This window comes from Cyrtonyx montezumae, unplaced genomic scaffold, assembly GCF_038088225.1.
Source record: "Cyrtonyx montezumae isolate F1298 unplaced genomic scaffold, pur_monq_1.0 scaffold_39, whole genome shotgun sequence".
In the NCBI taxonomy this organism is placed as follows: Eukaryota; Metazoa; Chordata; class Aves; order Galliformes; family Odontophoridae; genus Cyrtonyx; species Cyrtonyx montezumae.
In genome coordinates, this window is record NW_027072044.1 from 1,475,725 (window position 1) to 1,503,617 (window position 27,893).

A 27,893-nucleotide genomic window follows, 5' to 3' on the forward strand; every position below is an offset into this window, starting at 1 on the left:
CCACGGCCCCGTGGCTGTGGACCATCCCTGGAGCAGTGCCCCAGAAAAGCGCAGCAGAGGGCGTTTCCTGATCCAAGTTTCTTTTTTAGAAAAGGTCGATTCCTTTTGTTTCTTTTCTTTCTTTCCATATAAGAGCATCCGTATTAATAACCCCACGTGGATGGAAGGAGCCCCCTGCCCAGCCCGAGGCCACCCCCACCCCACGCAGCATCACCCCACGGCGTGGGGGCACCCGGCTGAGATGGAATCTGAAACTTTGGTCCCAAAAGTTCTCCAAAAAACTTCCAGCTTTGACTGGGGAATCAAAGGAGAGCGTGGGATGCCCCCACAGCCTCGACGGACCCTTCTGGCACAGGATGAAGGGTGGGCAAAGCCCCAGGGCTGCAGCACGGCCAGTCCCTTCCCAGGAAAATAAGATTCCTTTTAACATTAGTTAAAAATAAAAAGATTATAAAGAGAGAATGATGAATTGAGGCTGGAATGTGGCTGTGGGGGATGTGGGGGGGGACTGCATAGGGGACAGCCCCACTCAGCAGCTCTCCTCCTGGTGGTAGTAGTGGTACCCGGGGGGGTCGGTGCCCGGCTCGCTGGCGGCATTGGCCACGTCCCCCGGGGTGCCCTGCGGGCAGTACTTGGGGTCATAGATCTGACGACCGAGGCCGAAGACCTGCCCACTCTGGTTGGCACCCTGGTTGGAGCCCATCTGCAGCGACATGGAGGAGCTGTCACACTTCTCCAGCCCCATCTTGGCGTCGTAGATGTGCCGCCGGGTGCCGGGTGCTGTCATGCCCACCTGGAAGGAAGGGAGGGAGGGAGAGAGTGGGGCTCGGCACGGTGCTCCCCAGTGCCATCCCACAGCTGTGCCCCCCAGGGCTCACCTGGCTGGCGCATTTGTTGGTGCCCATCTGCAGGCTGATGGTGGAGTGGTCCATGGGTGGCAGGATCTGGTTCTTGGGGTCGTAGAGGTGCCGCCTGGTGCCGTAGGCTGTCATGCCGGATTGGCTGGCACACTTATTGGTGCCCATCTGGGAACAGAGAGTGGTGAGAAGTGGGCACTGCCCATACCCCAAACCCCATCCTCCTACAGGGGATGGCAGAAGAAACCCCCCCAAGCTGTGGGGTGGGGCACTGGGGGTCAGCAGCAGCCCACCTGCAGCCCGATCACACACTGCCCAGCCTTCATCTTGGCCTCATCAAAGTTTCGTTGCTGCCGCTCTGAGTACTTCACTCCAATGTCCACTCCGCTCTGCAGCCCCTTGGTCTTGGCCTGAGGAAAGGCAGTGAGGAACGAGGGGGGCCCAGACTTGGGGGGCTGCTGAGCACAGAGCAGTGCTCACCCACCCCACGGTGCTGCCCCCATCCCACCCCTGCTCTCACCATGCCCGCCAGTGCCAGCAGTGACACCTGCACCTGCGTCAGGTTCCCACTCTCAAAGAGGTCGTTGGCTTCGAAGAGGTCCACGGGGTTCATGCCATAGCTGGCCATGGCCTTGATGAAATTGGAGAGGTTCTCGAGCTGAGGGGAGGAGCAGAGCAGTCAGATTGTGGGGAGGGGGGCACAAAGGGGGCACGGGGAGTTTGGGGGGTGCTTGCACCCACCTGGTGCCAGTTCAGCGCCGAGCGGTTGATCTTCCTCACCGAGTTGGGCTGCAGCTTGTTCATCAGCCTGGGGGGAGGGGGCAGTGAGGTGGGGGTATGTGGGTCCCCCCTCCCCAGGTTGATGCTGACATCATCTGGGGGTCTCTGGGCCAACTCCTTCCAGCTGGGAATGATGCACCCCCACAACACCGGGGGTTCCCCTTTCCACTGCTGCCCCGAGGGCTCCCCACAGCCGGGTCTCCCAAACCACGCAGCGCCCGGGGGCTGTGCTGGCGCCTCCCGTGGACGCCGTGGGACTCACTCGCAGAGGATGACCCCATCCTTCAGCCCCTTCTGGAAGTCGTCCCCGATCTGCCGCCCGGTGACGCTTTCGATCCACGTCCGCAGCTCTGCCTCCTTCTGTGGGTCGTACTTCTGGGCGAGCTGGGGGGGGACGTGGGGAGGTCAGACACGGCTCCGTGTGCACCCAGACCCCGTGGGGACCGCTCCCCAGCGTGAGGACAGCCCCATTGCACACCACAGCACGAGGCAGGGTTAGGGCAGCCCCGGGATATGCGATCGGTTGCAATTTCCGGGTGCACAGGAAACCCAGATTCAGAGGCACAGAGAGGAAGAGCTGCAGCAGAGCCCTGCACAGTGGGCACAGCGTGCCTGAGGATGGAGAGGGATGGTGGGGAACAAAGCCACCGAGCATCTCCTGCACCCCCAGCTGTGTCTCTGTGCACAGGAGCCGTCCCCAGCCCCGCATGGCACGGTGCTGTCACCAGCACAGCCCACGTGCGGTGACCCCGACGCTCTGCAGCTGTCAAAGAGGAAGAGGATGAGCTGCTGGAGCACGGCAGCGTGGAGCAGCGCTGCGTGGCCCCGCTTCTCACCTCCTCCCATGGGACCCAGCACCGACCCCCGCCACGCTCGTCCCTCCCTTCTCGCCGCTGCGGATTCCTCGGCCACCGCGGCTATGCCAGGAATGCGGCCGCCTCCTCCCAGATGCAGAGCAGCTGCCCGGGCACAGCATCGCCTCGGCCCGACCGTGGGCCCTGCATTGGGGCAGGGAAAGGCATCACAGGAGGAGGCTGAGAGCCCCGAGAGCCAGCGCTGCCCCCAAGGACACAGCGCAGCCCACCCTGTGCTCAGAGCCCAGGGACTCCATGGGGCTCGCTGTCCCCTGTGGGAGGGGTGCTCAGCACTGAGCCTGCTCCCCACCCCGTTCCCGTGCTGCAGGGTCCCTAAGCTGGTTCCCAGGCTGCATGGAGTTGTCTCATGCAGGGACAGAACGGAGGGGGAACACAGCGCTCTGCAGTCTCTGTGCCTCAGTTTCCCTCTCAGTAGCACTGGGGATGCACTTCTGATTGCTGGGGTGGGGATGCTCACCTCCCAGAACCTCAGAGGGCACAGGAACGCCCTGGGATGGATGCAGGCTGCCCCATGGGAGACACGGGCTGCTTCCAAGGGCAGTGACCCCACAGCCCGGCCCCAGAGAGGAAGCTGGACACGAGCAAGACACAAGGACGGAGCAGCCACCACGGTCACACTCGTGCCATCATGAGGGTGCTGGTGGGATCCCCCTCCCATCCAGCTGACCCCTAGCACAGCACTGATTCCTCTTTCCCCTCCACACGCAAGGCTCGGAGGAGGCAGGAGAGCAGCAGAGGGTCCTGCAGCAGGAGCAGCCCACGAGCAGACCCCATCACAGCCCAGGACAATGGTGCTGCAGGTCTGACGGGTTCCCAGCGGTGATGTCAGCACGGCGGGGCCGTCAGACTGGCTCTGCTCTTGCTGAACCAAGCTAAAGCACCGGGAGCAGGCAGCGGCGAGGCAGCAGCACATGTCCACCCACCGGGTGCAAGCAGAGGCCCGTCCCCGAGCAGTGATGAAACCCAAACCCTGCGGGGCCGGGAGGGAGAGCTCAACCCGAGCTGTGTGCACATCCCACGTCCCATCTGGTGGTGTCCTGGCTCGGTCATTCAACGGCTGACCTCAGCCCCGCGCTGTACGGAGAGCAGTGATGTGCAGGGAAAGGGAGGGGGGGGTCACTGCAAACCCCCCATGGCTGGACCCCATGCCCGGAGCAGGGATGGGGCAAAGCTCGGGCTGCAGACCCAGCCTGCCCGCAGCACCACGCATCCTCACGGAGTGCAAACAGCCCCAGCAGAGGCACCGGGTTCCCCTGCCCCTTTCCAGCCCCACAACAGGGCTCAGTCTGAGCCGTCGGGTCCACCAGGAGGGACACGGGTGGGTCGGGGCCGCCTCCCGAGGGACGCAGAGTGATGGGAAAGCGGAGAACAGGGAAACCTCGGGAGGAGAACTTCACGGGGCCGGGGACATTGCCCCACGCACCCCGCAGGAAACGGGCCTGGGGCGAAGGTGGGGGCGGCCGGTGCCCGGGACCCCTCCCAGACCCCCGGGGCCTCGCGGGCATGGACAGAACCCCCCACGACCGGAGAGGGGCCCCGGCACCCCACCCGCTGCCCGGGACCCGGCACCGCATCCTCCCGATGGCACCGGGACCCTCGGAACATCCCCGGAACTTTTCTACTCGCAATCCCACGCTGACCCCGACTCCCCCCCCCCCCACCAACCCCGGGGGGCTCACCCGGTTCTTGACCTCCGCAGACAGGCCGTAGGAGGGGCCCTTGTTGAACTGGGAGCTGCTCATGGCGCGGCGGTGATGGAGCGGCGGAGCGGGGAACGGCGGCGGGACCGGGCGGGACCCGACGGGGCGGGTTGGGGGGGGGGGGGGGGTCGGGCCCGGCCCCCCCGCGCTGATTGGACGGGGCCGAAATGCCCAAATAAGGGCAGGAGCGATCCGACCGTGGGGGGACCCGCGTACCCCGACACCGGCAGCCGGGGGGGGGGGCTGCTCCGGGAGCTCTCAGGGCGGGGATTGGGACCGGGGACGCCCCGGGTACGGATGGGCACATCCCGGCACGGGGACACCCCCACGGGCAGCGCGAGGCACTACGGACACGCACACGCGTGTGCAACCCCGTACACGTGTGCGCGGTGATGTGCACTACCGGGACGCCCACGGCCACGCGCTCCCGTGGGCATCCCGCGTGTACACCCTCCCCACGCGCCCCCGCCCCGCACCCACTGCCCGACCCTCGGTCACGTCCCGGGTCCCCGCATCCCCCTCCAGCATCTCCCTGCCCCGCACCGCTCGCGTCGCGGAAGGTGACCGAGGGCTGCACGGCTGAGCTGTGTTGTGGGTGGGGGCGTCGCGGGTGGGGTCCTGGGGTGGGCTTACAGGTATGGGCGGGGACCTGAGGCGGGGACCCAGAGCCGAGCTGGGCTGAGCCAAGGGCTGGAGACCCACAGCCATCCATCAGTTCACAGCGGGACTCTGACCCCCGTGGGGCGCTCCTCAGCCCCACTCCCGGGGACTCCGTCCTCCGTGGGCCGCAAAACTCCACGGGGATCCTCACGCGGAGCCCCCCACTACACCGCGGGGGCGACCGTGGACCCTTTCCCCCCGGCATCGTGCCCTCGCTGCACATTTGGCTCTTCCTGTTTCAGCTTTGCCTGCGAACCCAATGAGGAAATAAGGCGGTGTCACATGCGCTGCGCTGACAGTTGGCCCCAGCGAATGCTGCCGGAGGGGTAACGGAGCGGTGCCGGCAGCGTGGGCCCCCCCACGGCCGCCCTATAGCCATGTTCTCCCGGAAAAAGCGTGAGCTGATGAAGACCCCCTCCATCTCCAAGAAGAGCCGAGCAGGGAGTCCCATCCCGCAGACCTTGCCGGTAACGTGGGGAGGGAGGGATGGGACGGCCGGAGGGATGAGATGGCTGGAGGGATGCGAGGAGGAAGGAAATGAGGAAGGACTCTTCCCACGGGGCCGGGGGGGGCTTTGCCTCAGATGAAGGGGATGCAGCAGCAGCCGAAGGCTTTGGCTGGGAGGACAGCGGGCAGTGCCGGGGCTGCAGCAGAACATGGGGAGCGTGGTGGAGGGACTGAGAGACCTGAGAGGGGCAGGAGCAGGGGAAGTGGGGCTTGGCCAGCCCCACACCGCGGCTCTGCTGTGGGTCTATTTACTCATCGGTGACCCGTCGGCTCTGGGAGTGCAAGAGGAAGCATCTGTCCTCTGCGGGGCGGCCGGCGGACGGGGTTCCTCATCCCGCCCCGCGCCTGCGCTGCACCCCAACCCATGGCACCGAGCCACCGGCCTCAGCCCGCCCGCAGCTCCCCGCAGGGTCCCCCATCCCCATCCCCATGCTGAGGGGTCTATGGGTGGGCGCAGCGTGCGGGCGCTGGCGGGATGCTGGGCCGGGCAGTGGGGCGGAACAGCTACAGCCCTTACGCAGCCGGGCGCTGCAGGATGGGGAAGGCCAGCTCGCCAAAGCTCTCCCTGGACTCGCTGCCCCGCTCGCCCTCTGTGCAGCTGACGGTATGGGGATGGTTTGGGGATGGGGGGAGGGAGCAGCCCGTGGGGTCTGCAGAGCCCCCGTAGCTCTGCTTGGGGTGTGTGGCCTCGTGCTCCCCATCGGTGATGGCAATGGGGTGCTGGTGTGTTATCCCTAGGTGTGTCCCTAACAGTTCTGCTGTTGGTGGCCCAGGAGGTGTCCCCGTGTCTGTCCCCACAGTGCTACAAGGATGTGCTGGGTACGGGGACAGGACAGGCAGAAAAAGAGGAAGGGATGTGCGGGGCCAAATCCCACTGTCCGTGGAGCCCACCGTCCTCGGGCAATGCCATCCCCAGGGTGATGCTCACGCTGTGCTGTGCTCCTGCAGGACCTGTCCCGCAAGGACTGCCTGGAAGCACCCAGCTCTGGGGAGCTGCCCCCCACCAGTGCCAAGCTCAGCAGCAGTCCCAGTGCCGTGGGCACCCTGAAGCGCCCCACCAGCCTCAGCCGCCATGCCAGCGCTGCTGGCTTCCCCCTCACCCCTGCCGGCCCCCGGGCCAGCCCCAAGGGCCACAAGACCCCCACATCCTACAGCCCCATGGAGGGTGGGGAGGGCCTTTTCATCGACGTGGAGGACATCTCCCAGCTGCTGACCGACGTGGCGCGGTTTGCAGATGCCCTGGAGAACCTGCGGGACGTGGTGCTGCGCGACGGTGAGTGCTGGGGTGGGGGGGGGGTGGGGATGGGACTGGGGGACCACAGGACTCCCCCATGGCATCGCCTGCTGAGCCACGGCACACTGCTGTGGGGCTCCAGGGATGCTCGGCCCCATGGGAGGGGGGTCCTTGCCCTGGGGGCCTGTGGTGAGGTGGGGGCCCACGGGCAGAGGGCGGTGGGTGGCTGCTGGGAGCTCGGAGCCAGGATAACACTGCTTCCTGCCCGCGAGCTATTTTCATCCGCCCGCTTTCCTGTTTACAGCGTAGCAGTGCCAGCTGCCTGGCAGCAGCCCCGGGCCCCGAGGGGCACCAGTACAGCCCCAACCTCTGTCCCCTGGTCCTCCCTCTGGGATGGGGACAATGACTGTAGTGAGAGCGGGGCTGTAGGGCGGTGTGGTTGTGGGGCTGCGGCCCCCAGGGGTGTAGGAAGCAGCCACTGTTGGTGTTCCCCACGTCGAGGTGGGGCTGCTGGGATCACATGGTGCCCTGTTTTCAGCAAACGTGTTGACGCATCCTCACTCACCATGGAAAACAACCGAGCCCAACCGTGGCAAACACAGTGTGGGAATACTGTGGGATGTGGCCACGGTTCTGGGGATAACTCTCTTCCACAGCCCCCACCCCCCCTTGGCCGTTGCCCCCAGCTCTGCTATGCCCACATCCTACTCTGGATGGGGAAATGAGAGAGGGAGCAGAGGAGATCCCTTCCCCACCTGGAGCTGGGAGCCAGGCTGCCATCCTCAGAGCATCCCTATGGGCCCTGGGCACTGGGTGGGGGGCTGTGACGTGGGACCCCATGGGACACGGCCAAGCCAACGGATGGGGCACTGCTGCCAGGAGTGCGTGGCCGGGGGGGAGGAGGGGAGGAAATGGGAAGGGAATTCCCAAACCACTTTCAAAGGAAAAATTGACTGCTGAGGAAAAAATACCCACAAGGTGTGTCCGCACCATGGCAGGGGTGGGCGGGAGGTGGTAGTGCCAGGGATGGGGGTCACACAGGGGCAGTGTTTCATCCCCCCCCCCACTCCTGCAGACCCCAAGGAGTCCCAGCGGCCGCAGGCCCACGAGTGTCTGGGTGAAACGCTGCGTGTGCTGCGCCAGGTGATCAACAAATACCCACTGCTCAACACGCTGGAGACGCTGACAGCAGCGGGGACCCTCATCTCCAAAGTGAAGGGTGAGCCCAGAGGGGGAGCTCCATCCCACTCCCCTCCCCCCCCATGTTGGGGTGCCCATTGGGGGGTTGCCTAGAGCAGGGCTGCCCACGGATGGGGCGCAGAATGAAGGTGCTCACAGCCAAGCCCCGGCCCCGTGCCACCCCCCAGCCCCAGTCCCACACCCCTGTGTTTGTGAGCAGGGTCTGGGGGCCCCGGTCCCAACCGGAGTAGAGCAATTACAGCTGCGGTGGGGAGGGGGAGGGGGGGCTGTGCTAACCACAGGCGCAGCACAACACTGCGTCAGCGCTTCCTGGACACGGTAACCACGCGAGGACAGGAAACCTCGGGGCTGGCAGCGCTCTGCCATGGGGCCAGCCCCACACGGGGCCCTGGGATGGAGGCAGCTGAGTGCTGATGGCTGCAGGGCCGGGATCTGGGTCCTCACCCAGCAGCCGTGCACCACGCTCCTCTGTTGTCCTGGGAACCCCTCGTGCAGCCGACCCCATGGGCAGGAGGTGTTTGGGATGTGTGTGAGTGGGGCCGTGCTGTGGGGTGGAGGGCGAGCAGTGGTGATGGGGGTCCTGCTTCCCCCCCACCCGCAGGCTTCCATTACGAATCCAACAATGAGGCGGACAAGCGTGAGTTTGAGAAGGCGGTGGAGACCATCGCGGTGTCCTTCAGCAGCACGTGAGGGCTTTGCACCACCATCCCTCAGTCCCTTCCCGTCCCTGGATGAGGGAGGTGACCCCACTTTGTCACCGCTGCTCCTTCCCTGTCTGACTGCCCTGTTCCTCTTGTCGCAGCGTCTCTGAGTTCCTCATGGGGGAGGTGGACAGCAGCACCATCCTCTCCATCCCACCCAGCGACCAGAACCAGGTGTGTGCTGCCCACTGGGGGTGTCAGCCCCAACCCCGGGCACAGGGATCCCCTCCAACCACTCCCTTTTGTCTGACACATTCCTTCCTTTCCCGATATCCCAAAGTCTATGGAGAGCCTCTATGGGGGGATCCCCGGGCCTGGAGGGGACGGCGTGCCCTCGGGCATGGAGAGCTACAACACAGGTGAGTGAGCAGCCATCAGAGCAGGGATCAGGGCAGTCAGACAGCAGGAATGGGCTCTGCCACGCACAGCTCCTGGGCTGAGCTGCCCCTGGGGGCACAGCTGAGAAGAGCTGAGAGCTGCTGCAGTGAGGGCTGGGGTCTTCCTGGCTGCTCGGGGGTCCTGGGACCGGCCCAGCCAGCTGCAGAGCACAGCTTGGGATCGCCCCCCTCCCCCTCTGTCCCCATGTCACAGTCCGTCTGGCAGCTGAGGAGGTGGACGTGATGCTGCAGCGCTGCGAGGGAGGGGTGGATGCTGCCCTGCAGTATGCCAAGAACATCTCCAAGTACATGAAGGACCTCATCGGGTACCTGGAGAAAAGGACAGCACTCGGTGAGACATGGGGGGGGTGTCCATACACTGTGGGGTGAGATCCTTGGGGAGGGATGGGGGTGGGGGGATGGTCTGAGAGCACTGCATGGGACGGAGGGAGTCAGAGCTGTAGGATCTGGAAGTGGGAAGTTCCTGAAATCCTTGACTTCTGTTTAAGAAGTAACCCAACAGGCACAGAAACCCTCCTGTTCCACCTCTCTTCACTCCTGACCTTTCTCTTCCAGAAATGGAGTTTGCCAAAGGGCTCCAGAAGATGGCAAACAGCTGCAAGCAAACCATCACGCAGGAGGTACGGCCACGCTGGAGCTCCCCCGCTCCGAGCCGTGCAGGAGCCAGCAGCTCCTGATGAGGCTGAGGCTCAGGGCTCTGCTTTTCTCATCCACAGACCAGCATGCCCTTCCTGTCCATCTACCTGCTGGCCCTGGAGCAGGACATGGAGTATGGCACGTCAGTCCTGCAGGCTGTCAACACGCTGCAGCACCAGACCTTCCTGCAGGTGAGCAGGCAGAGCATGCTGCAGCTGCTTCCAGGGCTGTGTGCGGGGCTGTGCTCTCCCAGTTGCACCATTTATTCCTGCAGCCACTCAGCGTGAGGCGCCTGGAGCACGAGAAGAGGAGGAAGGAGATCAAGGAGCAGTGGCACCGCGCACAGAGGAAGCTGGTGAGGCATGGAAGGATCCATCCTGGGGGGCTGCATGCAGGGTGAGCCCTGCAGGGCTCAGCCCTCAGCCCGGTGCTCCTCTGTTGGCAGCAAGATGCAGAGGTGAACCTGAGGAAGGCCAAGCAGGTGTACATGCAGCGCAGCGAGGAGCACGAGAAGGCCAAGTACGTGGCAGTGAGAGCAGAGGAGGAACAGCAGAGCACCACCAGCAGCATCACCACCAAAACCCTGGACAAGAAGAGGCGGCTGGAGGAGGAGGCCAAGAACAAGGTGGGAGCCCACCAGCTCTGCTTGCTCCTCGGTGTCTTAGCACGGGGCAGCCCAGAAGCACGGGGACTGAAAGCTCGCCCTGAGCTCACACACAGAGCAGATCCAGCACAGGGAGGCAGCTCCTGTCCAATTCCACACCTCTGAGCAGCTCCCACCTCCCCTCTCCCACCCCTCAGGCAGAAGAGGCCATGGCCACCTACCGGACCTGCGTGGCGGACGCCAACACGCAGAAGCAGGAGCTGGAGGACACCAAGGTGAACTCCCTGCGGCAGATCCACGAGCTGATCAAGCAGAGCGACCAGATCATCAAACTGGTGAGGGCTGGGGGCTGTGCCACAGCCGGGGTGGGGGTCCAGAGCGTCCGGAGAGCCAAGGGCAAGGCTGCAGCTCCAGCCCCACTCGACGCTCCCCATTCCCCACCTGGCAGCCCCGTGTGGCACTCCCTAACCCCCCCGTCTCCTTTCTCCCCATTATTTTTAGGCCACCATCGCCTTCTATCAGGCCATGCACACGCAGACAGCACCGCTGCCCGTCTACTTCCAGACTCTGTGTGAGAGCAGCAAGCTGTACGACCCCGGGCAGCAGTACGCCTCGCACGTCAAGCAGCTGCAGCGCGGCGACGAGCCCGACACGCAGTACGACTTCGAGCCCTACGTGTCCCACAACGCCTGGTAGGGGGGGAGGGGGAAATCACTGCTCCTCTGTGCCGATCCCCACAGCCTCAGGGAGCCCTGGGGGGCTCCTGCAGACAGAGGCTGCTCGGTGATGGAGCTTTTCCAGCATCTCTCTCCCCGCATCCTCTTGGACATGGCCTTTCTCCTCCCTCCCCATCACCAGGTCCCCCTTCACCCGCACAAGGAAGGGCAGCTTCAGTGCCGGTGACTTCTCCACGAGTGGCAGCTCTGATGGGGCTGGGCTCCCCAGGGATGGGAGCAGCACGGAGGGAGCCAGGGAGGCTCAGGGTGGGACGCTGGTGGAGCGCAGAGGTGAGCAAAGCCAGGCTCCAGGCACTGCCTGCAGCAAGCCAACACCTGCCAGCATCGGGGCTGTGCAGCCACCCCGAGCATGGGGGGCAATCCCAAAAGGAGCTCTGTTCCTCCCGCAGCGGGGAGGGGACACCAAGTGCACAAGTCCTGGCCGACCTCCACCTCCAAAGCCGACAGCAACCTGGATTCCAGCTCAGGTGGGTGCGGGACAACCACTGATCCCAACCTACTGGGACCAGGTGGGGACCACCGAGCCCACACTGCACCCATGGGAACGCCCATCCCCTCAGCCCTCACTTCCCCACCCCAGCTCTCACCACGGCCTTCGTTTTGGCAGGAGAGTTCAGCCACAAACTGCAGCGGTTGTCATCCAACGGCACCACGTCCTCGAGCGAGGAGCTGGGGGAGAAGGACGAGAGCGCTGCATCCTTTGAGCAGAGTACGTGACGGAGCTGCGTGCTGTACGTGGGGTGGAGGCTCCAGAATCTGGGAGTTTCAGATGTAAATTAAATCTCTGCTGGGAGGAGAGCTGGAATACCAGGGAGCCCACGGGGAGCACAGCACCTTTTCCATCAGCCAGGGGCAGATTGTGCTCAAAGCAGTGGCAGCGTCAGGAGCACAGCCCTTGGATGGCTGGAACGTGTGCCCATGTGCCCCACGTGTCCCTGTGCCCCACATGTCAGCATGCCAGGGCTCCATGGCAGTGACCCTCCAAACCCCCAACGTGTCCCTCTGTGCTCTGCCCACAGGCATCAATGGGATCACCCCGGAGATGGCAGCTCCCACGGGGCCCTTTAGGAACGTGGGCCTTTCCAGGGCGGCCCAGACCCACCGGCTGAGGAAGCTGAGGGCCCCCTCCAAGTGCCGGGAGTGCAACAGCTACGTGTACTTCCAGGGGGCAGAATGTGAGGAGGTAACACCGGGGATGGGGGGGGAGGGGGGACACAGGCACAGTGCCCTCCCAGCCCCGCTGCCTCCCACCTCTGAGCCCTTCCTGTCTCCCAGTGCTACCTGGCGTGCCACAAGAAGTGCCTGGAGACCTTGGCCATCCAATGCGGGCACAAGAAGCTGCAGGGGAAGCTGCAGCTGTTTGGGCAGGACTTCCTGAAGGCATCTCAGGGCAGCGCGGACGGCATCCCCTTCATCATCAAGAAGTGCATCTCTGAGATAGAGAAGCGGGCGCTGAAAACCAAGGTGAGCCTTCTTCCCTCTCCTCCAGCTCCCATTGCTTTCCCTCGGGATGTCCTGGAACGAGAACCAGCACAGCTCTCCGGATCTGAGGCAGAATCCAGGAGGTCCCAGGGCACAGACCCAGCCCAGAACAAACAAACTGACACAGAAACACATCCTGCACATCCTCTCTTCCCTATGAATGGGGAACAGCAGCGATGCTGGAGCTGGAGTAGCCCTCTCAGACCTCCTGAGAGGGATTTCCACCCCCAGAGGAGCTAGTGGGAAATGGGAGCGCGTGCAAACTCGAAGAGAAATGTCCAGCTTTGGTTTTCTCTCCTTGACAGGGCATCTACCGAGTGAACGGTGTGAAGACGCGCGTGGAGAAGCTCTGCCAGGCCTTTGAGAACGGGAAGGAGCTGGTGGAGCTGTCCCAGGCGTCCCCACATGACATCAGCAACGTGCTGAAGCTCTACCTGAGACAGGTGAGGGGGGTTAGGGCAGAGGTGATTTCAGGAGCAGGCCTGGCACCAGCGAGCCGTGTCTGGAGGGGGCAGTCCTGCTGCAAACCGGGCTGGCAGCTGCCCACGGGTGACAGTGTGGGTCAGGGCCCCTCCTGGCCAGGCCAGCCAGGTGGAGAGGTGTGCAGGAGGGGCTCTCCCTGAGCAGCAATCCTGCTGCACATCCCGGGGCAGCTCCGGGTGTCTGCCCCCACTGGGCCCTCACACATCATCCTCCTCCCTTCCCTTTTGCAGTTGGGGGAGCAGCAGGAAAAGGAGAAGTGGCCATAAAGGTCAGCCCGCAGCGGGGCCGGGCTCGGCTCACTTCTCCAGCCCTCTGCTTGCAGCACCATATCTCTGCCATCATCTCTCTCCTGCACCGAAACTCAAACCCCGACCCACATCCTCAAACGGGGCAGGAGGAGAGGAAGCAGCTTCTCACTGCAGCCTCACTGCTTAACCCGTTGTGCTGGTCTCCTGGAGGCAGAGGGAGGCTTCTCCCCAGGTCCTCACACAGCCAGGAGAGCGGGGCTCTGAGCTCCGGGGCAGGGAGAGCAGAGTGCCAAGGGAGGAAGAGGTCGGTCCTGCACTGTGATCCAGGCTGTCAGGCAGAGAAATGGCTTTGAAGTCCCCGTGCTGCTCTGCTGCAGAGCAATCCATCCCCAGCAGACAGACATCTGGTGAAGGCCGCAGAGCTACGCACTGCTCCGGGCTCTTTATGCAAACATCAAAGCAAAAAGTGCTCCTCCTGACAGCCCCAGCGTCTCCACCTCCTCCTCCCAGGGAACAATTAACACCGTCCTATTGAACAACCTCACATCAACACCCACCCCGGGACAGGGTTTTTATTCTGGAGGGTTCCCCACCTCCAGGACCCATCCGGCACTGTTCTCATTGCAGCTGCCAGAGCCCATTGTGCCATTCCGAATGTACAACGCTCTGATGGGGGCGGCCAAGGAGAGCCTGCAGGGCAGCAGTGAGGCCAAGGGGAGGAGTGGGAAAGGGGGTCCGGAGTTGGAGGACAGAGGGGCCGACACCGACTGCGTGGTGGTGAACCTGGTGCTGAAGCTGAAGGAGCTGCTGAAGGAGCTCCCCTGGGAGAACACGGCCACGCTGCAGTACCTCCTGCAGCACCTGCGCAGGTGGGGAGGGGGATCCGGGCTGGAGGGTGGGGAGGAGATGGGGAAGGGCTTCTCATGGCCCCTCTCCTCCTCGTCGTCCTCCAGGATCGTGGAGGTGGAGCAGGACAACAAGATGACCTCCAGCAATCTGGGCATCGTCTTCGGGCCGACGCTGCTGCGGCCGCGGCCCACGGATGCCACCATCTCTCTGTCGTCGCTGGTGGACTACCCCCACCAGGCACGCGTCATCGAGGCGCTCATCATCTTCTACCCCACCATCTTCGAGGACGACAATGCCACGCTGACGGCGGACGGGAGCGAATTCAGCACGGATCGTGAGGAGGAGACCCCGGTATGGACCCTGGGGAGGGAGCAGCGGGGTTGGGGGGAGAGGGATGCGGGGGGGGGGCAGGGCTTTGTGTGCTCCCCACTCACGTGGGCCCCTCCCCGCAGGATGAACCCACAGCCGCTCCGTGCCCACAGCCCCCGGGGAAGGGCGATTTGGGGTACAGCGCAGGAGCGTTTGGGGGTAAGTGATGGGTTTGGGGGCGGTGCCAAGGGCTGCGGCATCCCCAGCCCTCGGGGACAGCCGTTCCCACACGTCACCGCAGTGAGGGGCTCGGGGACGGCTGGGTGACCGCTCCGTGCCTTTGTACGGATCCCCAGAGCCCAGCGAGCGCTCGGTGGACTCCGACTCGGAGCTGGAGGACGGAGGGGAGCCCGGTGGGCGGCTGAGGAAGCAGGAGAGCGAAACGAGCACGGACGAAGCGGCGTTTTGCGAGGAAGGGAGCGAGGGGCAGCGCAGCCGTACGTGCAGCATCGGGCAGTCGGACACAGAGGGCTCTGCCCCGCGCTGCACCGCGGCGGAGCACAGCGATCCCGACGAGGACCCCGAGAGCGATGTCACCGCCCCGGGCCGGCAGTGAGCGCGGCCCCGGCCCGGGCAGCGATGGGTGCGGGGGTTCGCGGCACCCACGGCCCCCGCTGCTTCAGCTCTGGAGCTCACGCACACGGATCCGTTGGGCTGAGCCGCGGGGAAACCCCAACCGGTTCGCCCCGACGGCTGCGAGCAGCCCCGTCCGTCGCACGCGTTTCTCTGAACGGAGCCCCTTTCGCTTCTCGGCCGCGGGGAGGAGCTCAGCTCTGCAGCGCTACGCTCCTCCTGCATTAATATCACCAAGAGCCCGAGCGTCCCGTCCCGCTGCTCCCCGGGGCCGTGCTGCTCCCGACGTGCCATCCCCGTTACGGCCGCCGCCCCGACGTGAGTCCGCCGCACTCCATAGCACCGCAGCATTCCCGAGCAACGCCTCTCCCGGCCCAGCTGGCAAAGCTCGCGTTGCTGCTGATGTATATAACGATGGGCATCCACCCCCCCCCCCCCCAATTCCCGCCCCCCATCGCACGGTCTCGGGGCTTTTCGTATCTCCAAAACCTGTCCCCTGACGGCAGCGGGGCACCAGGGGGAGACGCGACGACGGCCCCCTCCTCTGGGAGGTTTTGTGTCTTGGTTTTGTGTTAAGATGACCCTCCAGTGAGAACCCACTATCTCTGCTGGCAACGGCACTCGGAGGGTTAAACAGCACCGAAGTTCTTCTTAAAGCTCCAAAGCTTTCCTGCACTGAAGCATAGAAAATAAGAACGGGTGTGTTTTAAGCTTAAAAAGAGCTGAACGCTGCTTCCTTCTGATAACTCAGCCCAGGCAGCAAAGAGCTGAGACTGCTGAGGAGCTGAGCAGAGCCGTGTCCCAGCTGGAGGTGCACTGAGCAGGGGCTGGAAGGGTCCAAGGACCTCATTACAGGAGGACGAGGTGATGGGGCAGAGCTGGGACCCCTTGGGGGACCCATCTCCACCAGGAAGGGCAGGCTGAACGAGGCCACAGCTCTCAAAGGCGGCTTGGAGAAGCATCTCAACACGACTGGTAGGAGGTACACAGCACCAAAGCTCCACTGACAGCTGACTGGTGTGTAACTGAGCCAAATCAGAGCTGCAGACACCTGCAAGCTCTTTGCTATGATGCTGGACTCCTCCAGCACATCATGGCCACGGTGGCAGAACGAGGCCGAGTGCCATCTCTGCTGCTACCACAGCGGTACCACGAGTGTGTGTGAGGGTGGATGAGGGCTGAATGTGAGTGAAGGAAGGGGCAAAAGTGATGCTTGAGCTTCGCACGGTACCCAACACCCTTCTGTTTGTATATACACTGAGCATGGAAAAAGGGAAATGCTCTCTTGTGACGTGTCTGTGCTGCTGTATGGAGCTGCATTCTGTGTTTCGCTGTGTTCAGACTGAATGCTTCCAGAGAGAATAAAAGCCCTGTGTCCCAGTCAGTGTCTGTCCTGGAGCTCAATCACATCCCCGTGGCTGTGAGCACTGTAAGGAAGCACTTCTAGAGCAAATAAACTGAAACGTACAAACCCTCTGCAGCATCTGAAAACCACAGTCCCAAAACAAGAGACAGAGATGGAACAGATCACAGCAGCAAAGGTGTGAACCACAGGGCCACAACAGCACGTGACAGAGTGAATCAGAGCTCTGTGAGGTGAGCTGAGCTGCCCATCAGCTCCAGCAGCAATGAATCCCACAGAGAACAGCACAGACAGGAGCTCACCACGTTCGTACAGCTCTGATACAGGAAAGGGAGAAGCTGAGAAATGCAGTCACAGTGAAGAACAGCAGGAGTACAAACCTTTAATAAAAATAAGGTCTCATAAAACAGAGGCAGCAAAAGCCTCTTTCCACTCGTTTCCTCCCTGCGTAATTCAGTTGTTTCAAGGTGCTTTCGTGGCATTCCTTAACGAAGCAGAAGGACTTGCAGCAAAATCCGTGCTGGAAAAGGAGGAGCTGGGCCAAGGAAAAGAGCTGAGATGGGCAGCAGGGGGAGAGAACCTCCTCACAAACGCAGACACCTCTGAGCACTGTGAGCTGGTGGGTGGGGAGATCAGATGTCAAAGAACCCTTCCACATCTGGAAGGAAGAACTCAGGATGTGAATAAGCTCAGGTCTCCCTCGGCGGAGCACCCTGACAAAGCCCAACCACTCTGAACACGAAACCAGTTCAGCTCTGCTCTGGTCCATCCCACACAGTTCCCTGCACAAATCATTTACATCACTTGGAGGGAATCTTTTCCTAGAGACAACTCACATCAAGCCAACCCTGGAAAGTCACAGCTAAGTTTAAGGCACTGCCTGAAGATGGAGATTTCACACTCCACGTTACCTGAGAGCTCTGATCACTGCACCAGTCTGTAGGTGATGTAGCGGCCCGCGGTCTCGCTCGGTCTTATGATCTTCACCACCTGGAAGGAAGGAAGGAAGGAGGAGCACTGGGGGGTGGCTGTTGTTACAGCAGCCAGCTGCTGGCAGCAGGCTCAGCACGCAGCCAAGCCTGGCCCCAGAGCTATCTGCTGGATTGCACATGTCCCTCCCTAACCCATGATATCTTCTGCATTTAGAAAAATTAAAATTAAAATTAAAAAGAGGAAGCCTTTCCCATTGCCAAGCTCTGAAATACTGTGCTTACAGCTCCTGACCCTGCCTGCAGGGCCCTGCTGCTCTATCAGGCTATCTTCTCTTACCTGGCCTCGCTTTATCCCAAAGTATCGGGCCACGGGATCCCCAGCCTGGATCCTGGGGAGCTGGTTCTCCCTCAGCTTACTGCACCGAGTCAAGGACACACGTGTGGCCCAGGCACCCATGTGTTCTAAGGCAGAGCACAGCTAACAGGACAACATCATACACTCCACGGTCAGAGGCACTCATTCTCAGCTCAAGGCAATCACACATCACACCCTGACTGCAAGGGAAGGATACTATCTGGCCAGCAGCTCGGTTACTTCTTCTTTCGTCATGACAACGTGCTCTGGGACCAACTGTAAACAGCAGAGGAGAGAGATCAAGAGATTAGAAAAACTGAGAGAGCAACCGCCTCCCTGCAGCTGCAAGATGAGTGACTTGTGGTAAGAAACAAAGCCCCAGTGGTGCTACCCAGCACAGCCCACACTGCAGCTCTGCACAGAGCAATGCCCTGCACTGCTCACCTCGTGTTCTGTGATGTTGATCAGGAGCTCCTGCTGCAGAAACTGCTCCAGGATGTATTTGGGAGCCATATCGACCAGGGACTGGGAGGGAGGAAGTACATCGCTGTGACTGTGCTCAGATCCACCCCGTGATGAACAGCAGCAGCACCACGAGAGGGGCACCACGGCCACGAGGGGGACACTGCAGCGCTCACGTTCACAATGACACAGAGATGCAGGCAGGGAGCAAACAGACCTCTGCACCCCTTGACAGCTCAGTCCCTCCCGCACCAGAACAGATCATTTGGGCCCAATGCGCGGAGTGCTGAGCGAGAGGCAGCACTGAGGCACACAGCCTTCGATGAACGGCTCTCTCTGGGTGGAAATCCCGGGTTTATGGAGGGGCACAGCCCCGGGGCCGCACCGCACCTGCTTGGCCGAGGGGGTCATGCCCTGCTGCACCACGATCAGCGCGCGCGTGATGTTCTCCTCCTGCATGCGCTGGCAGTACATCTTGATGGTCTTAATGCCGACCTTGGGTTCCTCTGCGGGAGGGACAGCGCCGGGTGAGGGCGAGGCCGAGCGGGGCGGCCCCGGAGACCCTCGGCCCCGCCTCTCACCGGGGAAAAACACGAACATCTGATCGGTGGGGTCGTCGTTGTGTGCCACCAGCACGGTGAGGTCGGTGCGGCGCGGGCGGCCCTCGCTGGGTTTGTCCCCGAACTGCGCCTTGAACTCCTCCAGCGTCTGGTCCAGCTCGTCCTGCGTCACCAGGTAGCCGCGGTCGTGGCACAGCTGCGGGGAGAAGCACCGCGTGAGGAGAAAGGGAGAGAGGGACGGGGAGGAGAGGCGGGGCCGCCCCGCACCTGCATGATGGTCTTCCGGATCTTCCACAGCCGGTACGTCTCCTCCTCGTCGTCCATGCTGCCGCGCAGGACCCCGGGCTGCCCGCCGCAATGCCGGTCCCGCGACACAGGCGGGGCTGCCCCCCGCGGAGGCCTCGGCCGCAAGGGCTGCCGGGAGCTGTAGGCTGAAGGAGGAGGCCCAAGGACACCGCCCCCGCCCCCAGTGGGTTCTCCCGCCTCTGTAGCTGCTCCGCCATTTGATTGGTTATCTCTCCCGTCCGTCAGCCGAGGGAGGCCCTCGCTCTGCGCTCTGACTGGCGGCTCTACAGCGTGGGGCGGTGCCTCTGCGAGTCCGAGCCGCCGATTGGCTGAGGGGCGGCGCGGTGGCGAGATGGGTTGGGGCTGCCGCGGGGGACGGGCGCTGCTGTGCGGGGCGGCGGCGGTGCGGGGCGCGGTGCGGAGCATGGTGAGCGCGGGGATGGGGGGCTGCGCTGGGCCCGGGCCGGGGGCTGCGGGGTGGGAGCGGATCGGGGCCGCGTGTTGACCACTGTCCGCGCGGCCCCGCAGTGTGCGCAGGCGGACGAGTGGCGGTCGGCCACCTCCATCTACGATTTCCACGCGCGGGACATCGACGGCCGCGACGTGTCCCTAGAGCAGTACAGGTGCGGGGCGGGGCGGGCAGCGCCGCGGGCCGGGGCTCAGTGCTCAGTGCGACGGCTGCACGCTCCCCCCCACCTCCCCTCCCCCACCTCCGCAGGGGCTTCGTCTGCATCATCACCAACGTAGCGTCCAAGTGAGGAAAGACCGCGGTGAACTACACTCAGCTCGTCGACCTGCACGCGCGATACGCTGAGAAGGGGCTACGCATCCTGGGCTTCCCCTGCAACCAGTTCGGGAAGCAGGTGGGCACCGCAGCGCCGGGAGGGTCCGTGCGGGGACCCCCCCCCCCCCCCGCTCACGGCGTGACGACCACCCCTCCCCCCCCACCCCTCCCCCCCGCAGGAGCCCGGGGACGACGCGCAGATCAAGGCCTTTGCGGAGGGCTACGGAGTGAAGTTCGATATGTTCAGCAAAATCGAGGTCAATGGGGACGGCGCCCACCCGCTGTGGAAGTGGATGAAGGAGCAGCCCAAGGGCCGGGGCACGCTGGGGAAGTGAGTGGTGGGGGAGGGGGCAGGGGGACGGTGCTGCAGCACAGAGCGTTTCTGCCCTTCTCACCACGTTTTTCTCTCCCAGTGCCATCAAGTGGAACTTCACTAAGGTAGGGACTGTGCTGCTGCCTCCTGGGCTGTGTGTGGGTCAGTCCCTCACCTCTGGGGTGGTGGGGAGAACCCCCCCATCGGTGCTGGTACCGGGTGGGAGTGGGCTGAGGGGAGCAGGGAGCAGCCCTGCAGGGGTACAGCTCCGCTGTGGGGCAGTCCCAGCCCTGGAGCAGAGCCCTGCACTGCTCTGCCCCTCCCGGGCTGCAGCTGGACTCACTCATTTGGGTTCTGCTTCCCTCCCACAGTTTCTTATCAACCGCGAGGGCCAAGTGGTGAAGAGGTACAGCCCCATGGAGGATCCTTACGTAAGTGCTGCCTGCGCTCTGCCTGCCCACCAGCCCCAGCAGAGGGCTTCTGGCATGTGCTCAGAGCAGTGGTGCTCTCAAGGTGATGCTCCCCTTCATCTCGAAGGTGATCGAGAAGGACCTGCCTGCCTACCTGTAGAGCCCCGTGCTGCTGCCCGGCACTGCTCCCCGCTCCCTGTGGGCCCCATCCTTCAGCGCCATGACGGCCTGCCTTGAAGCCAGCTCGCTGGTGAGGCAGACCTGAAGATTCAGCGTGCACCTGCTGGAGGAAGGCTGCACAGGGCCGGTGGCCTCTGCTGGGCAGCCCCTTCCTGTAGCCATAATGTAGTATCTACTGTCCTCTTGCAATAAACCCACTGGAAACGACTGGTATCTGCCTGGCTGGATGGGGATGATGCGCTGCCCCCCCTCGCCTGGGTGGGGGGGGGAACCAGGGCTTTGTGGGCAGCTGGGACCTTTTACAGCACACCAGAGCCAGGAGGGATAATCCTCATTAGTGCTGACACCAAATCCCGGGTCAGCTGCAGCCCCGAGGGGGTCACGCAGGAAAAGCTGAAGTAGAGGAGCACGTGTTTGTGCGTTGCATCAGGGGAACTGAGCCTCTGCCCCGTGTGCTGTGCCACGCAACAACAGCGTCTGCCCAAATGAAGATTCCCTGCTGCTGGAGCGAGCACCAGCACTCCCCCTTCACAGTGGTGCAAGAAGCAGCCAGAGGCAGCCACTGCGCAACAGCTCCCAGCCCCACGTGGTGACACAGCACGCGGAGCTGAGCTGTGGGGCAAGGGTGAAGCTGGGAGCAGAGTGGGGCTGGGAGGGGGTTGGGTGTGAGGAGCAGTGCACGGTGCAGAGCTATGCCCACAATGGAGTTGTGAGCATGAACAATGGCACTTTTATCTGTGTTTGCAGCTAAGACGGGGAGAAAACAAACAGATGTTGGCCTCCAACTCGGTCTGGATCAGCAGGATCCTCCCCCAGCCCCACTCCGGGCAGCCCAGAGCCACACAGAGCATGGGGAGCACCAGCAGTCAGTGGGACATTGCTCCCAGGCCCAGACCCTGGGGAAGGTCAGACAGACAGAGCTGGGACTTACAGAAACCTGGCACGTGGCTCCTTTTTACTGAGCAGATTGAAAAACCATCCTCCTGAGGCAAGTAGAAAATTCAGGAATTATTAGTCCAAGGCACATGTTCTAAAAAAAAAAAAAATCTCTTTACATATATACATCTCAATTAATTATAAATACACATAGAAAAACAAAGGCAAACGACAAGCGGATTAAAAAGTGCTAACAAAAAGGTGTAAGGGAAGGAAAAAAAAAGAGGGACTCATTTAAAAATACATACAATCAGTAGGACAACTGCATAATAATAATTTAGTTAAAAGATATCGTTACATATTATTAACCCTGATGAAAACACAGGATCAGGGCAGGGAGGGGTTTCCTCGAAGGTGCTCTCTGTCTTTCAGAGGTCGGGGAAGGATCATTGCATATATTCATTTTACCATGTCAAAGCCACCACGTGGGACTGCGGTAACGTGGTGCAGTGGTGAGCAAAGGGCGCCCGGGTGGGAATACCTCGTTGTGATTCCTGAGTTTGAGTCTCTCTGAAATGGGTTTTCTTGGTATCCTTTTCCCTCATTGTGAGAATTCAGCAAGTGCCAAGTGAGTGAATGTGAGTGTTGTGAGCCGGGGGATACTTTAAATAGGAGGAGGGGGAGGGGACAGCCCTGCTCTGCTGCGATCTTTGGGGCAGTGGTGCGCTGCTCGCAGGGGCTCCCATCTTTGGTGTGGGCTGTGAGGTAAGGAGGGTTCCTTGGACACGGTTGAACAGTGGGGCTGGTGGGGGGAGGAGCCCCTGGCATGAAGTGCAGGGAGCCCACGGGCTGCCCCTGCTCTCAGTGCGGGCAGCTCCCATCTCTGGGGTTGCAGCGACCCATGGCGCTTCCCAAAGCCAGAGCTCAGTGCCTGGAGGGGCTCAGGGCCACGTGAAAAGCTGCAGCCCCTCAAGGCCGACCTGTCCGGGCAGTGGTGGCCCCTCCAGGTCCTTGCCCCGGCCAGGGAGGGGCTCAGGTCCTTCCCCTGAAAGCGCCCCTGGGTGACAGAAGGCAGAGAAAAGATGCAGAGGGGAAGAGAAAAGATGCAGCTGCCTGGGGCATGCAGCCAGCCTCCTGCCACACTCCTCAGGTTAAGCAGAGAAAACAAAAGACATCCCCGGGACCTGCCGAGGTGGGAGGTGTGGAGCAGGGCCAGCAGCAGTGCCCTCTGTGCTGGGGCAGGTGGGGATCTGGGGCAGTGCAGTGCAAAGCAGACGTTTGCTCTTTGGTACTGGAGGTTGGATTTGCAGCAGGAGCAGCAATACTGCACGTCCCTGTGCTCGCCAGGGACCTCGCTGTGGGGCTGAGAGCAGCGCTGGGTGACACAGCCAGGCCATCCCCGTCCCAGCCAAGGAGAAGCCCTGCAGGGCAGGGCTGGGGAGGCAGCCAGGACAAAAAGCTCAGGGCAGCAAAACGTGGGAAAAGCACGGCCAGCTGCAGCAGCCCTGCAGGCTCAGGAGAGGTCGATGGAATTCACGCCCCGATGCTCCGGGCAATGCCTGCATGGTTGAGCTGTGACAAACTCAGCAGCTCTGACACCATCCCAGCTATCTCAGCACTGGTGCAGTCAGCTCCTTGCTGCAAAGCTGAGGCAGCTTCAGGGGCTGCAGCTGCAGAGCGCTCTGGGCTGGGAGAGGCACGACCTGGCTTGGAAACTCAGTAGTCTGCAGGGGACGGGGGCACCCCTCCTCGGTCCCACGCAGCACTGACCCACGAGTGGGACTTGAACACAGCAGAGACCATCAGTCCTGATCAGCTGAACTTGGCAGCACTGGACTGCCCCCAAGCACGTTATGTACAATCTATACAGGCCTGACTGTATATTATATATAAATAAACTTTGCTTTACAGAACTATAGTTCTTTGTTTTTTTCTTCCCTCAAAAAAAGAAATGGATCAGTCCAAACCAGTAGAAAAGCCAGGGCTGCCCAGCCCTCGACTCTGCCCCAAAGGATATGGATCTGCAGTGGCTGAGCATCACTCGGTGCACCCAGAGGCTCTCAGAAGTTGGGGAAAAGCCCACTGAACTGGATCACGCTCTGGCGCTCCTGGGGGAGTATGTTCTCTTGAGGGGCCCCATTGAACGTCCTCAGCATGTCCTCCAGGATCTCTCTGAAATTGATATTCCCATCCTGTTGGACAAAATCTTCCTGCTGCTGCAGAGTCTGTGAGGGCTCAGGGTGAGGCAGGGGCTGATGTTCTTGCAGCGAAGAGCTCAGAGGCACGCTCCCCTCCAGGACAGGGCCCGGGCTCTTGAAGGCAGAAAGGTGGCTGAAGCCAAAGGGAGATCCGTGCTGCTGGTGCGGCTGGAGCACAGGCTCCGGGGGGAAGCACAGAGCACTGGGCTCTGGGTTCATCATGTCGGGAATGCTGTTGCTGGGAGGGCTGTAGGTCAGGTCCAGGATCTCGTCCTGGCGCAGGGAGGGCCGGGGTAGGGGGAGCCCAGGTGCTGGCTGCGTGAGGTCCAGGGGCTGCTGCAGCATGTGCAGTGGGAGGGAGAAGTGCAGGCTCTGCTCTTGTGCCTGGAGGAGTCGGTTGTGCTTCCGTTTCACATTCTCATCCATCTGCTTCAGCTCCTCCAGCACCTTACGGACACAGCTCTCGGGGATCTTTATCCCTAAGGGAGGAATGTGCCTCAGTCCCCAGAGCATTTAGGGAAGGGACGGGGAGCTGTGGGGACAGAGGCAGGAACACCACGACCCATTTATCAGGAGCATTTGCCATCCACTCTGCCTCTTGTCCAGGCTGTGGAGCAGGGGATGGGGCTGCAACCACAGCTCTGCCCAAACATATCAAGTGGCCTCAGCTGTCCAAGTGCTATCAGCTCAGGACACAGCCCAGTTTAGGAGGGCAAGAGTGGCCCTGGGCAGCTGGAACCCTTCCTCCTTCCCCTAGAACATCCTGGTAACACCCCTGCTCCCCTTCCCCCACTTCACCTACCAACTTGTTTCTTCTTCTCCTTGGTCTTGAGGCGGACGATCTGCAGGTAGCTGGTGTTAGTGATGTCTGCCATGATGCTGGCAATCCTGCTCCACACCCGCAGCAGGGCCCCGCACAGCATGTAGTAGTGACGCAGGCGCATGCCCTGGAAACACTCCTTCCCCTCCTGGATCAGCTTGCAGCTCCTGTTCCTTCAAATGGGAGAAAACAACCTGAATCAGCATGGCAGATTGCTCCACTCACTGCCTCCATAGCACGTCCCCCCTCACTGCCACAGCCCCGACCCCAGCAGCACTGCTGGGGAGCACAGGACAGGTCCCCCACCCTGAGAGCCAGGCATGTTTGGGCTGTGCATCCCTTACCAGACAGCATGGTTACACTTCTTCAAGGAGAAGCGATAACAGCTCTCCCAGTGCTCCTTGGCCTCCTCAGGGGTCACCTGCAGAAGAAGCAGTTACAGGCAGAGGTCAGGATTGTCCACTGTCCGACATAAAGCTGACACCTGAAATCCAGGACTGGCTGTCAGCACACCCAGGTGCCACCACCAGTTCTGTCTGATGCACAACAGGGGTATAAGAAGGTGTAAAGGGGCTGTGTGAATGTCCTTCAGCCAGCTCTGCTCAGAGGAAGATGCCTGCCCCTCTCCCCACGCTGCAGGACTGCAGCTCCCACCTACCTGCCGGTACTTCTTGTGCAGACTGTCCAGGCTCTCAGGCTGGCTCTGCTTCCCAATATTTGGCTTGTAGAGGATGAAGTTCTTGCCACGGCCCTGCTCTGCCAGCAGACAGGTGTATTTGCTGCCTCGTGTCTGTTGGGGCAGAGTTGATGGTTACAGTCACATGGGCCTCTCCCCCCAGGCAAATACTTGTCCAAACTAACCTCTCCATGATGCAATTCTTGGAGGCATCTCCCAGCACAAGGTCAGACACAGCCCAAGGGCCGTGTTAGACCTTCTCTGAGGAGCTATCCTCTCAGCTAAGATTTTGCCCAGGAACCTACCTTGTAGGAGAGGTAGAACCCATCGTAGGATCCCGTCAGTTTCAGTGACTTCTCGTAAGCTTCCTCCCACTTCAGGCCTCTGTCAACACTGATCTAAATGAGGACAAACATGGATTCTGTAACTTCGGAGCATGGGACAAATGCATCAAAGTCTGTCTCACAAAACATGCTCTCAGCACAAACTTGGTGCTGCTGTAGACTGGAAACAGGCTCTGGCAGGCACAACATGGCACAACAGCCCAGAGCCTTAGGCAGGACCAGGCCTCTCTCTGTGCAATTCCCAGCATCAGTGACCTGGCTCACAACCACAGCAAACATGACACAAGCATGACAAAGAGCCATGGGGCAGGGGGAGGGATCCTGCAGTTCACAGCTCCTGCATGAGAAGCAATGGAGAAGAGTGGAGTGCAGAGATAGCTGTGCAGGCTGCCTACCTTATAAAACACGACCTGCCCATCCTGTGGGTGTCCAGGGGTCAGGAAGACCTCCTTGCTTTCCTCATAGATCTCATCAATTCCTGGAGCCAAATCTGTAGCACAAAGAAAGGCCAAAACACATCCCCAGGTGTAAGATCCATCTCCCTGTGCCACCTCCTCTGCCTGCATAGGAGTCTCAGGATCTGTGCTATGTGGGGCTGGGACTTTCCAGCACCTGAGAAGGCCACGGGGACAGTGGTCAGCACAGGGAGGAGCAGGAAACCACAGGGGTGCAGCATGAAGAGGTCTGATCACCCTTCTTCCTCCTTACCTAGGATGCCCATGTCATATTTGCCCTCCTTCTTGTCCTTTTCGATCAGATAGTCAAAGGTATCAGAGAAATACTGGAACAGCATGTTCTGCTTGTCCACCTCCAGGCCCAGGATCCGATTGAGGAACTTGGTGATGGAGCAGTCTGCAAAAGCACAGCATGGCAGGGAAAAGTGAGTAGCTGGCTGACCAGCACATTCCCAAAGACACCCAGCAAGCAAATCCCCACCCTTCCTGACAGCAGCACGACAGTAATGTGCAAGAGAGCAGCTCAAGGGCTATCAGCTGCCAGGCTGCTGCAGGGAAATGGGATCTGCAGTGTGGAGTAATCCCCACAGGACTCTGCCCTCACAGCAGCAGTGCCACGTTCTGCCTTGGCTGCACAGCAAGCTCCTTGAAGCTGTTTTCTGGTGCAGATGGGGTGGGAAGGCCACAACAGTGCCTCTTCTCCCTTACACTGGGCAGAGAAAATACACATACCTTTTTCTACTGAGACAGTGCCATACTTCAGATGACTGCAGCAGATCCCCACAGAGATAAGACCTTGCTTCATTTCTTGAAAAAGAGAAAGCAGCTTGAGTATTTTAGGGCCAGCCCCACCCTAAAAGTAATACTTCCCCTTCATCGGTACCCACTGTTTCACAGTTAAAATGCCCCACACCCATTTTCCCCTTTGCTTGGCAGGGTGACGTGCATCTGCACGACCACTGAGCCATTATGTCAGTGGTAGTGCTCCCTCTGAGCTTCTGCTCCCAGCTGCTCCTTGCTTTCTTCAGACATCTTAACCTTGAGATCAACCTGGCCAGAAAGATGCAGCAGGAACCCTGGAACTGATTATGTTCTTACCCTGGAAAAATGCAGCCTCTCCTCTGTCATAGCTCTTGGGCACAGGAACTCTGTTCTCCGTGTAGTTGAGGATAGTGGAGAGAACTCTGTCTAGTGCTTTAGCCCCATACTGTGAAAGGAGACAAGAGTAATGCATGGGAGGAAATGACTTGCAGAGAAACCCCACTGAGAGAGGGCTATGCTGAGGGATACTGTGGGTCGGGGGCATACCCTGTCCCCAGGAACCAGAGCACAGGACCCTGCACACCCTCATCTGGTGATGACACTAGCTCCCCTGGGGACAGGGGCTGCTCCCCGGAGGAACAGCTGAGTTCTGGATGCCACATTTGGGGTGCTGATGCTGCTAGGCCAGATCCTGCCTGTAGATGCCAGCAATGATCTGCCTGTCCCTGGCTCTTCTTGAAGCTTACTGCTTTGACCCCTCCTTGGCTGAGCTACCATGAGAACAGCTGCAAGTTACCTTATTCTCAAAGTTGTACTTGCTGAGGTCTCGGGATTCAGTGGCCCTTCGGTCTCCATGAGTTAAGGCACCCTAGGAAGACAGACCAAGCAAAACGTTCTTGCTTTTAGCTGATACAAAACACCTGAGAAGGACTGACAAATGTTGTTGTGGTTTAATTGGGCAGTTGCTCAGCACCACAGTGCCATTTGCTCACTCCCACCCTCCCAGCAGGCTGCTGGAATGAACTGGGAAAAAAACAATAAAGTAGAAATCGTGGACTGAGATAAAAACTATTAACTAAGACAGAAAAGGAAAAGGAGAATAATAACGGTAATGATAATAATATGCTTACAAAACAAATGAAGCACAATGCAATTGCTCACCATCTGCTGACCAATGCCCAGCCTGTCCCTGAGCAGCAGCTGCCCCCCCTGGACAACTCCCTAC

The 27,893-nt window shown here is 61.1% G+C and overlaps 5 protein-coding genes across 9 annotated transcripts in view; 2 read left to right on the forward strand and 3 right to left on the reverse strand.

The window, feature by feature from the left end:
* Positions 1 to 435: 435 nt before the first annotated feature.
* Positions 436 to 4,323, reverse strand: CNN2 (calponin 2). The gene is made up of 7 exons (XM_065745852.1): positions 4,192 to 4,323; positions 1,900 to 2,021; positions 1,599 to 1,665; positions 1,378 to 1,515; positions 1,151 to 1,267; positions 879 to 1,025; positions 436 to 793 (listed from the first exon to the last, which is right to left on the reverse strand). Exons 1-7 carry the CDS (start codon positions 4,252 to 4,254, stop codon positions 530 to 532), a joined length of 918 nt encoding a protein of 305 aa, XP_065601924.1. The 5' UTR covers positions 4,255 to 4,323; the 3' UTR covers positions 436 to 529.
* A 760-nt stretch (positions 4,324 to 5,083) lies between these two features.
* ARHGAP45 (Rho GTPase activating protein 45) lies at positions 5,084 to 15,094 on the forward strand. 2 transcript variants are annotated; one of them, XM_065745985.1, is made up of 23 exons: positions 5,084 to 5,339; positions 6,328 to 6,652; positions 7,689 to 7,832; positions 8,415 to 8,499; positions 8,616 to 8,688; positions 8,795 to 8,873; positions 9,106 to 9,243; positions 9,468 to 9,532; positions 9,629 to 9,739; positions 9,823 to 9,903; positions 9,994 to 10,173; positions 10,350 to 10,487; positions 10,654 to 10,844; positions 11,011 to 11,159; positions 11,279 to 11,356; positions 11,497 to 11,598; positions 11,909 to 12,072; positions 12,165 to 12,353; positions 12,677 to 12,814; positions 13,730 to 13,971; positions 14,056 to 14,302; positions 14,404 to 14,479; positions 14,617 to 15,094. In XM_065745985.1, the coding sequence occupies exons 1-23, from the start codon at positions 5,250 to 5,252 to the stop codon at positions 14,874 to 14,876; spliced, it is 3,345 nt and encodes a 1,114-aa protein (XP_065602057.1). In that variant the 5' UTR covers positions 5,084 to 5,249; the 3' UTR covers positions 14,877 to 15,094. The 2 variants fall into 2 exon arrangements, with proteins under 2 accessions (XP_065602057.1, XP_065602056.1); XM_065745984.1 differs by lacking the exon at positions 5,084 to 5,339 and adding an exon at positions 5,533 to 5,983.
* Positions 15,095 to 16,845: 1,751 nt separating this feature from the next.
* POLR2E (RNA polymerase II, I and III subunit E) lies at positions 16,846 to 18,948 on the reverse strand. Its single transcript, XM_065745838.1, has 8 exons — positions 18,833 to 18,948; positions 18,587 to 18,761; positions 18,396 to 18,511; positions 17,988 to 18,068; positions 17,761 to 17,819; positions 17,526 to 17,604; positions 17,168 to 17,246; positions 16,846 to 16,914 (listed from the first exon to the last, which is right to left on the reverse strand). The coding sequence occupies exons 1-7, from the start codon at positions 18,887 to 18,889 to the stop codon at positions 17,181 to 17,183; spliced, it is 633 nt and encodes a 210-aa protein (XP_065601910.1). The 5' UTR covers positions 18,890 to 18,948; the 3' UTR covers positions 16,846 to 16,914; positions 17,168 to 17,180.
* Positions 18,949 to 19,202: 254 nt separating this feature from the next.
* Positions 19,203 to 20,745, forward strand: GPX4 (glutathione peroxidase 4). 2 transcript variants are annotated; one of them, XM_065745867.1, is made up of 7 exons: positions 19,203 to 19,277; positions 19,379 to 19,473; positions 19,569 to 19,713; positions 19,814 to 19,965; positions 20,048 to 20,072; positions 20,319 to 20,378; positions 20,461 to 20,745. In XM_065745867.1, the coding sequence occupies exons 1-7, from the start codon at positions 19,203 to 19,205 to the stop codon at positions 20,515 to 20,517; spliced, it is 609 nt and encodes a 202-aa protein (XP_065601939.1). In that variant the 3' UTR covers positions 20,518 to 20,745. The 2 variants fall into 2 exon arrangements, with proteins under 2 accessions (XP_065601939.1, XP_065601940.1); XM_065745868.1 differs by having other exon boundaries at positions 20,485 to 20,745.
* Positions 20,746 to 23,360: 2,615 nt separating this feature from the next.
* SBNO2 (strawberry notch homolog 2) overlaps positions 23,361 to 27,893 on the reverse strand; it is a 41,006-nt gene continuing 36,473 nt past the window's right edge. For all 3 annotated transcript variants that reach the window (XM_065745873.1, XM_065745875.1, XM_065745874.1), the window contains 10 exons: positions 27,465 to 27,536; positions 27,005 to 27,113; positions 26,639 to 26,713; positions 26,160 to 26,303; positions 25,847 to 25,941; positions 25,413 to 25,505; positions 25,090 to 25,221; positions 24,776 to 24,852; positions 24,414 to 24,604; positions 23,361 to 24,090 (listed from right to left, as the gene is read on the reverse strand). In XM_065745873.1, the coding sequence (XP_065601945.1) occupies positions 23,474 to 24,090; positions 24,414 to 24,604; positions 24,776 to 24,852; positions 25,090 to 25,221; positions 25,413 to 25,505; positions 25,847 to 25,941; positions 26,160 to 26,303; positions 26,639 to 26,713; positions 27,005 to 27,113; positions 27,465 to 27,536 (1,605 nt within the window). In that variant the 3' untranslated portion in view covers positions 23,361 to 23,473. The remainder of the gene's footprint in view (positions 24,091 to 24,413; positions 24,605 to 24,775; positions 24,853 to 25,089; positions 25,222 to 25,412; positions 25,506 to 25,846; positions 25,942 to 26,159; positions 26,304 to 26,638; positions 26,714 to 27,004; positions 27,114 to 27,464; positions 27,537 to 27,893) is intronic.

What these genes read in the sequence shown, in the direction of transcription:
- POLR2E (XM_065745838.1), bottom strand. Translation starts at nt 18,889, where the DNA reads ATGGACGACGAGGAGGAGACGTACCGGCTGTGGAAGATCCGGAAGACC. An exon ending in TCCGGAAGACCATCATGCAG is followed by an intron (nt 18,762 to 18,832) that starts GTGCGGGGCGGC and finishes TTCTCCCCGCAG; the next exon opens with CTGTGCCACGACCGCGGCTA. An exon ending in TGACCCCCTCGGCCAAGCAG is followed by an intron (nt 18,069 to 18,395) that starts GTGCGGTGCGGC and finishes CCTCCCTCCCAG; the next exon opens with TCCCTGGTCGATATGGCTCC.
- ARHGAP45 (XM_065745984.1), top strand. Translation starts at nt 5,855, where the DNA reads ATGCTGGGCCGGGCAGTGGGGCGGAACAGCTACAGCCCTTACGCAGCC. An exon ending in CCTCATCTCCAAAGTGAAGG is followed by an intron (nt 7,833 to 8,414) that starts GTGAGCCCAGAG and finishes CCCCACCCGCAG; the next exon opens with GCTTCCATTACGAATCCAAC. An exon ending in AGCGGGCGCTGAAAACCAAG is followed by an intron (nt 12,354 to 12,676) that starts GTGAGCCTTCTT and finishes TCTCCTTGACAG; the next exon opens with GGCATCTACCGAGTGAACGG.
- CNN2 (XM_065745852.1), bottom strand. Translation starts at nt 4,254, where the DNA reads ATGAGCAGCTCCCAGTTCAACAAGGGCCCCTCCTACGGCCTGTCTGCG. An exon ending in AGTGTGTGATCGGGCTGCAG is followed by an intron (nt 1,026 to 1,150) that starts GTGGGCTGCTGC and finishes CTCTGTTCCCAG; the next exon opens with ATGGGCACCAATAAGTGTGC. An exon ending in CCAACAAATGCGCCAGCCAG is followed by an intron (nt 794 to 878) that starts GTGAGCCCTGGG and finishes CCTTCCTTCCAG; the next exon opens with GTGGGCATGACAGCACCCGG.